The sequence below is a fragment of the Artemia sp. Qi Xiang Cuo genome, chromosome 5 (assembly GCF_049724085.1).
Source record: "Artemia sp. Qi Xiang Cuo chromosome 5, ASM4972408v1, whole genome shotgun sequence".
NCBI classification, from domain to species: Eukaryota; Metazoa; Arthropoda; class Branchiopoda; order Anostraca; family Artemiidae; genus Artemia; species Artemia sp. Qi Xiang Cuo.
Window position 1 is genome coordinate 64,721,212 of NC_142798.1, and position 12,219 is coordinate 64,733,430.

The following is a 12,219-nucleotide window of genomic DNA, read 5'->3' on the forward strand; positions in this document are numbered from 1 at the left end:
ATTGCACCAGCATCTATTCAGCCACATATTCACCGTCTAAAACCAGGCCAAGTATCAGGTTCTGACGATCTGCAACCTGAACATATGATCTACTGGACAACAAAATTGTTAACAATTAGCCGTCTTATTCTGACCTTGTATCGTCCAGCAGCATATACCTGATGCAACTAGTAACGGTCAAGTGAAGGTCTAGCAACGTTTATTTTTAAGAAAAACAAGGATCCAAGTTCTTGCGAGTCATATAGACCGATAACCCTATATTTGGAGAGCTTCTTGAGGAGCTTACCTATAATGTGACGAAGTAAGATCACGGCAATAATCAATGGTGGTTTTCGTGAAGAACTTGGCGTGCAAAACACCCATGCAAGTTTCCAAGTGACTCTTGAAAGACATAAATGTCAAAAAGTAGCCTCTAAGTTTGCGCGTTACGGTCACGCCTGAGATTTAATCATTTACCAAAATATACCTATTTTTTGCCGTATTTATGAACTTAGACATTCCATACAACGTGCCCCCAAACCTCAACCCTTCCAAATAAACTCCAGCGAATACATCTGAATGACAGCCAAGATTTAAAATGTACTTCTTATGTCAAGTTATAAGAATGTTTTATAAGGTGTATCCATATCTTTTATGACAATTTATTGAACCGGGAATATGAATTTCGTGTTGACATGTATCAGAAATTCCCCAATTTATTTAGCGAAACCTGCAGTCTCTAGATATGCTACACAAAAAATTCCTCATTATCTTAAGAATTTTAAAATCTTTAGCATGCGTGGAACCTCCCCTACTTGCCAAGGGTGAGCGGTCTTTTTTTTATGAATTGTTGATAAACTTACAAGTTTTTCGTTCTCATCCTCCATATCAAGACGAGTGCCAATACAGTTACGTGTGTCAAGGAATGCCCTCCTTTGAGCCAACTCCAAAACAACATGAAGGAACGCTCCGACAATGTTTGTTGCCAGCAAGACAATGCAATTCCCAATTAACTGAAACCAAAACAAATTATTTATTAGTAGATACATTCTGTAAACAATAGGGAGATCACTCTATTTCTAGACGATTTTCGCAGCAATGTCGGTGTGGACAACCACAGAAATTCTGGAAACATTCCCGGCTAAATAAAGTGAAAAGTTACGACATACAGGTTCTATTTGAATTAAGTGTTGTATGTGTTTGGAATAATATCAAACGTTACACTCATTTTGTCTTCTTCTAGAGGAGAGGGCAGAGTTAGTTTCAGATGAAGGGGTAAATTTTAAAGTAGCAAAATAAACAAAAAACAACGGATTTAAATAGAAACATAAGAAAAAAAAAATCTAAGAAATCATGAAATTTCGGACAGAGCCGGGTCCAGGGGTTTCCCTCGGTTAAGCAGAACATTGGCTCTTATCAGTGAGTGTCAAATTTTTTACATTGGTACGGCCTAGAGATGGTTAAATATGTCGGGGCTCAATCAAAAAAGTATGTTTTTACAACCCGAAAATCCAAATATTTTTTCAGCTCAAAAATTAGAATTTTTGCTCCTTTTAACGTCTTTTCACAATATTCGTGACGAAAGTGACAGGAGTAGTCCTTGGATGTTCGTCAGTGAATTAAATTACCTCCCGCCCGCTTCTATTTGAAATGATGCTTGATACAGCACGATTGGGCACTTTCACGGGCGGGATGGGTTTTTGCCTCTCCTGAAATCTCGCGATTCTTACTATATTCCCTACGTCCTTCATATACTTCACTTTTTGTACTTGTATTGAACTCACCCCTCTTCCATTTTTATAAGAGAAAAGACCTACGCATATGCAAGAATCAGAGTTTCAACTTCATCTTTTGAAATTAGCTATCACTATTGCTGACAAAAAAAAATACTGCAAGACAAAGAAAAAATATTGCCTTTAGAAAGGTTTTTGCGCGTGTTACTAAAGCGACCAAGGATCACTAAAAATTGAAAATAAAATGTGTAAAAGTTACCCTTTTGATGTCACCATTTAGTGAGGCTATTCAGACAAATATATATATATATATATATATATATATATATATATATATATATATATATATATATATATATATATATATATATATATATATATATATATATATATATATATATATATATATATATATATATATATATATATATATATATATATATATATATATATATATATATATATGTTTGTGTGTGTGTGTGCGACCATATATATAAACAAGTGTTTAGATATTGCTTTTGAAATAATATTTTGTTCTAACGGGAAAAGTCATCCATTTACTGTGAATCTGGTATGAATCGACTCCCAAAAATTCAGTGAAATGACAGTGCTAAACACCGGACCAAAAACCTCCTCTTCTTCCCTTTCCCGGCTTATTTATTTTTAACAATATGGCTGAAATAATTAGTCCGATGTGCAGTATTACCAAGGCTTGATACTTGGGCTGTCGAGAGTGTGCCCAGTTTTTTACGGTGCGGTGTTGTCACGTGTTGCATTAAAAGCAGAAAAGCCCAAATCAAAAATTTTTACGACTGTTTTTGTCTATTTTCCAATCTGCCCGAATAAGCAAGGAGAAGAGATGAGGTACTTTTTGTAAGTGCCGTCGTACCTGCCGGGAGTGGAGTCTCCCTTAAATTGCGGGGAATAGGTAGCGAGAATCTACGCTTCCCTTGCTTATCAGTGCTCAACATGGCACAGAAGTCTCTATATCTCAAACCAATCCTGAACTTTCTCCAGTCAAACAGAATGTTGGATCTAGCATTGCTGTCGAAAATTACATGCGACTTCCTTGACTTAGCAGCATTACTCGATGCTAAAGTCAAACTCCTTCAACTAGCATTTCCTGAAGGAGTAGCTTAAGCCATAAGAAGCCGCACAAAAGACTCGCCAACATCAGAAATATTAGATTTGCTAGCTGAATGTGATAGAAATAATATCCCACCTCCAACTTTCGTCATCACTCCCCCATCTCAAGTTCCACAGGTCCTCGAAACCAACTTCTCTATCGTGCTAGGTGAAATTCGGGATCTGAAGATCTCAGTGTACGTGATAAAGCAGTATACGACGGCTGTTAAATTGACAACTTGCCCAGATGCTGGAGTTACAGCCCCAACGAACATCGAGCCTCCGACTTGTACTGTAATCATAAAAAAACGCTCCGTCGATGGATCTCCTGACTAGACTACAAACACTTAGTCAACTTCAGTCCGAAGATGGGATTCAGCAGGTCAGGCAGTTAAGAAACAATAAATTCCAAGTCAAATTCAGCGATGTTGTAAGAGAAAAAGTTTTTTGTCTTGAGGCTTCTAGTGGCCTTTCGGCAAATTTGCCAGGTGGCAGCAGCATCAACTGCAAACTCGGGGAAGACAAATCTTTTGGCATAATAAGAGGACTTCCTATAGAAGTCGATGCTAGCGAACTACCCAAAGTCAATCCAGGTCTTGACGAGGAAGCTTTCCGTTTTGGACGAAGTAAAACAATCAGACTGAGTTTCAAAAATAGATAGACCTGAACTTTGCAATGTCTAACGGAATCAAGCTTGGATACGATTTTTCCCGGGTACCTAAGTACATGGATGTTCCTCGAAGGTGTTTCAGATCCTAGAGCTTAAATCATCTCATTGAAAACTGCAAAAACAGTCACAGATGCGCCAGATGTTCCGGACCAAACACTAATAACAAAAATACACCGTGTAACGAAGACCTCAAATGCACTTCTTGCGACGGATCTCATGTCTGCTTCAGCCTAAGATGCCCTAAATTGAGAGAGATTCTGAAAAACAAAAATAACCGATGAATAGATCTCTTAAAGTTTTTAGTCTGAATATCAATGGTTGTCGCAACAAAGAAAAAGACATAGATGATCTCCTTCAAATTTATGACGTACTATTCATCCAGGAGCATATGCTTTCTGGGATGAGTAGAAACTTCCTGAACAGATCACGGTCGCACGATATATTTGTAGAGCCGGTGAGATCTGCAGCCGGGCGTCCGTCCGGAGGCCTGGCAATATAGGCTAAGAAGGAACTTTTGGCTAAGTCGACTATTAGAAGCAGTAGTCCGTTGTGCGTTTCTGTTGAGGGAATTGAGTTCACCAACATATACATGCTTAATAACTACAACAATACTGTCTCTCACAAAGTTCTCAAGAGCAGCAGATGCCCTAAGACAACATTTTGATCTTAGTGGCTGTAAGTTGCTAATTGCCAGGGACCTCAACTGTGACCCATACAAGGACCATATTCCACATGATATTTTTATGAATTGCCTCTCCACCACTTTTAAGATTTGGCAGAAGTCCCTGGATTTTACGCATACCCCCAATAGTAGTCATACCTCCTATATTGACCACGTACTTTCATGCACATCCATTCCTAGTCTTTTGGTTACAGTTTGCAGAGACAATCCGATTAGTGACCATTCCGGACTTTTGTTTCAGATGCACTAATAACGATTGTTCCAGAAAGTGGGTCTACAAGTTCCGTTGCATCTACTCTGCTCTGGCCCTTCCAACGTCTCAGCCATTGTTGATTTCAACACTTATTACCATCAAGTCATCCATGCTCTGAAAGTTGCCAAATCGAAACTGGTTCCTACAAGACGAGCCAAAATTGGGACAGAGAAACTGATGTGGTCCGAATCCACTGAACTCCAGTCGGCAAAACGACATGCAAAAACGTGCCTTAACATTTGGATTGCTTGTGGTAGACCGCTATGCGGGACTGTTTCCGAGCTGTAACGGAGCAAAAAACGCAAATACAAAGCTGAAATGAAGAGGTACCGAGATATCGGGCAAAAATCCGAAGAGGTGTGAGGCAAGACAGCGGTCTTAGTCCTCTTATTGTCAAACATACAATCTCCAAGATTCTGGACCGTATCTCGCCCTCTCTCCTATTGCATGGTACTGACCTGTATCACTTGGCATGCGCTGATGACATCCTTCTGCTCAGTAAATCCAAAGCAGACTTACAAGACAACCAAAATCGACTCCTAAGTGACTTTCAACCTATCGAGCTTTCTATCAATATTAATAAATGTGAATGTTTGACCTTTAACGCACCGCAAAGTGATTCTATCACTCACAGAAATCATATTGTCCTATGGTATCGGAGCTGAGATATCTTGGTATTATGATTGCAGAAACGATCATTAAAACTAGACAAGCAATTGTTAAGAAACCAACTATCGTCATTAAATGTGCTTATGCGTTTGTAGTGCTGAATCGTGGACGCTACTCCAGGAAATCTCTTACTTCGATTTTTTGTTCAGTGTGCCTGCAACACATAACCTACCTCGCCGGTGCATCCCAAATGCTGTCAGTGAGAGACACTGAAAACGTCAAAAAGTGGTATATAAATATGCAAAATTTTTACTGTACATACCCAAGCGTTATAGGAAGTCCCGCCGTGAAAAATATGGTCTTAGAGCGCCATCCAAACCATGGTCTAGCATTCGAAATAATTAAGTGCTAAAAGTTATATCAGATAGACGACGTTTCTCACCTGCATTTATTTGAGTGTCGTATCTTTATCTTTTTGCAAGCTGGTTTCTCTTTCTTTTTTTTTTCTTTTTGTAGTGCTCCATTATAATCTATTTTTGTAGATGGTGGGTTATATATATATATATATTTTTTTTTATATATATATATATATATATATATATATATATATATATATATATATATATATATATATATATATATATATATATATATATATATATATATATATATATATATATATATATATATATATATATTTATTTTATTTTTTTTGTTTTTTATATACAAGAATATATTTTTTATATATATATATATATATATATATATATATATATATATATATATATATATTATATATATATATATATGAGATTTTTCTAGTGAGAGAGAGAGCGATATAGAGACAAAGATAGAGAGAGAGAGAGGGAGTGAGGGAGAGAGAGAAAGAGAGAAAGAGAGAGAGAGAGATAGAGAGAGAGAGAGAGAGAGAGATATATATATATATATATATATATATATATATATATATATATATATATATATTATATATATATATATTATATATATATATATATATATATATATATATATATATATATATATATATATATATATATATATATATATATATATATATATATATATATATATATATATATATATATATATATATATATATATATATATATATATATATATATAATGAAGCTGAGAACAAATACAACTTGCTTAGTTAGCATAGTCTCCTATAATTAGAACAAGTCATATCCTGATGACCAAATACATAAACTTGACTTTCTCCAGCCATATCTAAAGAAAAAAGAAACGCTTGACCGATTTAGTTTATCTCCATCGTAGGCGTGAAGAGGAAAAATAAGATCTAACAAACAGAAGAAAATCATAAATCACGTTTGAGATGGTAAAAAAGAATAATGAATAATAAAGAAAAGCTATCACTAACCGTGAATTCAGCTTTTTTTCCCGGCTGGTCAATTTTCTGAAGAAACGGAAAAACAAGACAGTGGCTATTTTCCCGGCTTTCTGGGCGGTTTGACAAGGGACATGGATTGAGGAAGAGGTTCAGAACGAAACTAAGTCAGAAACAACTTCCAAAAAACAAACGTAAGACTAGGATTTTTGCTTCAGTAATTATGTGATACAACATACAAGTAAATTCCACAAAAAAAAAACACTTTTTGTTTCGACCAGTCGCTTGTAAAAAAAATTTTTTGAGGGAATATGATAAAAATGTTATTTATTCCCGAATTTATATTCTCTAGCTATTTCCAAAATGTGTAAATTAGATACGAAGCAAACTGAAAAAAAGAAACTTCTAAGCCCCGCAAAACCAATTAAAATGCTAGAAAACAGATTAAACAAATCGATTTAGTGTGCTTAACTTAAGAATACAATCTGAGAAAGACCAGGGTCATGGTCATTCCATAGTTGTTTCAATGTTGCGTTTACTCTATTTCTTTTTTTTCTTTTTTTTACATTAATCTAGTTTCATATTTAACTCCAATTTTGATACGTATTTTCAGTCAGCTTAAAAAAGATATCCCCTATGTTAATTTTTCAAAACATTTTGAAGACTTTGAAGCATTAAAATTATTGAAGTATTGAAGGTCTTAAAATGTGCCTTACGGAGACAATGGGCTTTTGTGACCCATTTGGTGAAAACGCACAAGAGTACATCTTTACTAGTTAGTTGCTACCATAGCACAACTGTGAGCAATGAATATTTTATACACTTCAGCTGAAGACTAAGCGACAGTCTCATCCAGGGTTTTGCCGTCGATTGTAAGTTATACCGATTTACGACTCCTGAAACTCTATTCATAATTGTTGCGGCTCCAGCTCCTACTCTGAGCTGTAATACTTCCCTTTTCGTAAAAAGTACATAGATTTATCAAATTCTTTCCAAAACATAATTTTAATAAAAGGTAATGGTAAAGGATGCGGCACTAGACCCTTAAGGTCCAAACCGTCAGTGCTGATCTCCGTTTCGTGGGCCTTCAGCCAGGAAGTGCAATGGGGGGCTGGGGGCTAGCCAACCAATGCTTTCGCAAACCCTTCCTGTTTTACCTTCCCCAGGTTTCTCCAGGTACCCATTTAGAGCTGGGTTGACTCTGGCTAAGCTTACAGGGTCACACCACTGACCCGCGTCCCAAACTAAGAAACTGACCACACCAGGGATCGAACCCGAATTCACGGATTCTCAGCCCACCACTTAATTTTAATAACCCTGCTAATAGCTAATATTTATCTTGTAAATTTTATAGTAGTATAAATACACACATTTTTGTGTTTTTAAAATTAATGTCGTTATGTGTTTCCATAACTCCGCCTCCTACTCCGACTCCAAAGGGTCTTACATTATTTCTATTACTCCTACTCCGATTCTATTCAGCACAAATTTAATAAAACTCTGACTCCGACTCCAAAGCCCTGGTCCCAGCGACAATTAGACTATGCAACAGTGACATACTAAACAGATTTTAGGAAACTAGAATTTTGTTTCTTAATTTTTTACTGTATCCAAATTCCCCAAAAAACTTCATGTTTAGTTTCTAAGTTATCAAACAATTTGTAAGTAAGGAGCGACCCGGCTCAATAGTAACCAAAACTAAAAAACAGAATTTTGATACCAGTTGATACATCAAAAGAATCGGATTTTTATGCTGATTTCAAATATACAAATTTCATCAAGTTTAGTCTTACCCATCGAAAGTTGCGAGCTTGAAAATAAGGCAAAAAAATTTGCTTTATTTTCAAAATAAGGGGGAAACACCCCCTAAAAGTGACAGAATCTTAATGAAAATCAAACCATCATATTCAGCGTATCAGAAAACCCTACTGTAGAGGTTTCAAGCTCCTATCTGCAAAAATGTGGAATTTTTAATTTTTTGCCATAAGAAAGATCACTGATGCGTGTTCTTTTTTTTCCATGGATGATCGTATCGATCCAGTGGTCCTAGGATATCGCGAGAGGGCTCATTCGAACGGAAATTAAAAGTTCCTATGTCCTTTTTAAGTGACAAAAGAATTTGGAGGGCAGCTATGCCCCTTCCCACGCTCATTTTTTTCCAAAGTCACCCGATCCAAAATTTGAGATAGCCATTTTGTTTAACATAGTCGAAAATCTAATAAATGTGTCTTTGAGGATGACTTAATCCCCAACAGTCCCCGGGGGAAGGGCTGCGAGTTATGAACTTTGCCCATTGTTTACATATAGTATTGGTTATTGGGAAGTATACAGACGTTTTCAGGGATTTTTTCTGACGGAGGGGAGGGTCGGAGGAGGGGATTACGTGGGAGGATCTTTCCATGGAGTATATTTTCATGGGGGAAAAGATGTTTCTATGAAGGAAGCGCCGGATTTCCCAGCATTATTTAAAAAAATATCAGAAATTAAATGAAAAAAACAAGTTTTTTCAACTGAAAGCAGGGAGCAACATTAAAAATTAAAATGAACAGAAATTAATACGTAAATGAGGGGGTTCGCCCCCTAGTCAATACCTTGCTCTTTAAGCTAACGTTTTTTTAGTACTTACAAAAGAGATATCTATTCTGATTAAACGGCCTGTGTGATTCAGGGGTCATTATTAAAGAATTGGAACAAAATTCGAACTTCAGCGTAAAGAGCGAGGTATTGACTAGGGAGCGAACCCCCTCATATACGTAATAGTTTCTGTTCGTTTTAAGTTTTGATGTTGCTTCTTACTTTCAGTTAAAAAAACTTGCTTTTTTTTGTTTAATCAAACAGTTCGTGGTAACGAACTGTAAGTAAGGAGCGACCCGGCTCAATGGTAACCGAAACTCTAGAAAACGGGTTTTTGATACCAATAGATACATTAAAAGAATCAGATTTCAATGTTGATTTCAAATATATAACTTTCATCAAGTTTAGTGCTACCCATCAAAAGTTACGCGCCTGAGAAAATTTGGCTGATTTTCAAAAAAAGGGAGAAAGACCCCTAAAAGTTATAAAACCTAAATGAAAATCACACCATCATATTCAGCGTATAACAGAACCCTGCTGTAGAGGTTTCAAGCTTCTAAATGCAACAATATGGAATATTCCATTTTTTGCCAGAGGAAAGATCAGGAGCGTGTTTATTTGTTTTTTTGTTGTTTTTTTTTCCCATGGGTGATCCTATTAACCCATTGGTACAATAAAAGCACCAGAGGACTCATTGGAACGGAAATAGATAGTTTTAGTGCTATTTTTAAGAGACCAAAGTATATGAAGGGAAACTAGGCCCCCTCCCACGCTTATTTTTTTCCCAAAGTCACCCGATCAAAATTTTGAGATAGCCATTTTGTTCAGCATGGTCGAAAATATGATAAATATGTCTTTTAGGATGACTTAATCCCCCGAAGTCCCCAGGGGAGGGCTAAAAGTTATGAACTTTACCCAATGTTAACATATAGTATTGGTTATTGGGAAGTATACAGAAGTTTTCAGGTGGTTTTTTTTTCTGGTAGTGGGGGGAAGGTGGGTCGGGGGTTATGTTGGAGGATCTGTCCATGAAGGAAGTTTTCATGGGGGAAGGGAAATTGCCATGAAGGGGGCGCCGGACTTGCCAGCATTATTTATTGGTTATTGGGAAGTAAACAGACATTTTCAGGAAGGATTTTTTTCTGGAGGGGAGGGGGGGCTAGAGGAGGGGGTTACTCGGGAAAAGATGTCCGTGAAGGATGTTTCTTCGGGGTATGAGACACTTATATGAAAGGGGCGCCTGATTTCCAAGCACTATTTAAAACAAGACCAGAAATTAAATATAAAAAAAACAAGTTTTTTCAACTGAAAGTAAGAAGAAACACTAGAACTTAAAACGAACAGAAATTATAACGTATGTGAGGGGGTTCTCCCCCAAGTCAATACCGCGCTCTTTACGCGACAGTGTTTTTTAGTGCTTTCAAAAGAGCTATCTATTCTAATTAAACGGCCTTTGTGATTCAGAGGTTGGTGAATCAAAATTTTTTTAACTTTTAACGTAAAGAGCGTGGTATTGACTAAGGGGAGAACCCCCTCATATACGTAATAACATATAAGTAATAAAATAAAACAATAAAAAAACCAGCGATACGGCTCAATAGTAATCGAAACTTTTAAAAACGGAATTTTGATGTCAATAAATGTATCAACAGAATGTGTTTATAATGCTGATTCTAAATATATAAATTTTATTAAGTTTAGTATTACTCATCAAAGGCTACGAGCCTGAGAAAATTTACTCGATTTTTTAAAGAGGGGGATACATCCCCTACAAGTGAAAGAATTTTTATGAAAATCACACCGTCAGATTCAGCGTATCAGAAAACACTATTACATAGGTTTCAAGCTCATATCTGCAAAAATCTGCAACTTTGTATTTTTTGCCAGAAGAAAAATATACGAATATAGAAGTTAGTTACGTAAGTTAATTTGTAAAGACATCCATTTAGCAAAAAAAAGTAAAAATTTTCTGCAAATTTTGTTTACTTATTCAATGACGGTTAGCCAAAATAAAAGCTGCATTAACTAAAAAACGATCATAAATTAAATAAAAAAACAAGTTTTTTAAACTGAAAGTAAGGAGTGACATTAAAACTTAAAACGAACTGAAATTATTACATATATGTAAGGGGCTGTCTCCTCCTCAACGCCTCGCTCTTTACGCTAAAGTTTGACTCTGTCACACAACTTTATTTTTTTAAACAATAATAAACTTTAGCGTAAAGAGCGAGGCGTTGAGGAGGGTGCAGCCCTTTTCATATACGGAATAATTTCTGTTCGTTTTAAGTTTTAATGTCGCTCCTTACTTTCAGTTTAAAAAAACTTGTTTTTTTTTTATTTAATAAATGAAAGGATCAGATGCAGGGTCAAATAGCTGAACAACAGTGAGAAATAACAAAAAAAAAAAAAGTTCATTGCTGGGTTTACGAATTAAGTTTCATCTTCTCTTAATTTACATTTTAGAATAAAATTTCACGTGGTTACGCTGATAACGTTTAATATAGCAACTGATTTATTTGAACTTTAATATGATCGTTTTATTTTAGCTGTAACTGTAATATATTTTTTCAGGAGTTCCCAAAGCTGAGAATCAATCAAGTGCTTCGGTGCTGAAATAAAAAAGGATAATATCAAGGGGGCTTCTGCGATCATATTCAATCAGAACAGGGGTACTAATTGGAAGGGAGAGGGAAATTGCCTTCCTGTGTCATATTTTCGCCTCCTAATACATTAAAAAAAACACTTTTTTGGTAATTTTATTGAATAAAGCATAATAGGAAAATACTTTTTTGGCATCTTCGTTAAAAAAAAGAATATAAAAATCAATCCCCCTCCCACATTTTCGTGAATTGGTACCCCCTGAATAGAATATGAAAATCCCACAACAATATTTGTAGAACAGATTATAAATCCATGGAAAAACAACGGCAAAGTCAGATTATACCATATTACCCATACAATTTGAATGACAGATGACAGTTTTGCTTTTAGTTTTTCATTTCCATTGAGATTTGCCACCTGTTGGAAATTTAGAACTTTTTTTATACCCTGGATTAAGTTGACAAATATAAAACATTTGCGATACTTTTTATTTCAATGTAAACGGGATAAATTGTCAACATAAAATACAAAGGTGTGGTTAAACGATAAGAGATTTAATGGGCTGAATTGTTGTCCAACTTAAAATTTACAAGGAAGAACAATAATTTTAATTCGCACGATGTG

General features: G+C 35.7%; 1 protein-coding gene across 4 annotated transcripts in view; it reads right to left on the minus strand.

The window, feature by feature from the left end:
- Positions 1-12,219, minus strand: part of LOC148952388 (adenylate cyclase 1-like) — a 227,888-nt gene that overhangs the window by 148,276 nt on the left and 67,393 nt on the right. For all 4 annotated transcript variants that reach the window (XM_089089843.1, XM_089089844.1, XM_089089841.1 and 1 more), the window contains exon 5: positions 843-992. In XM_089089843.1, coding sequence (XP_088945969.1) covers positions 843-992 — 150 coding nt within the window. The remainder of the gene's footprint in view (positions 1-842; positions 993-12,219) is intronic.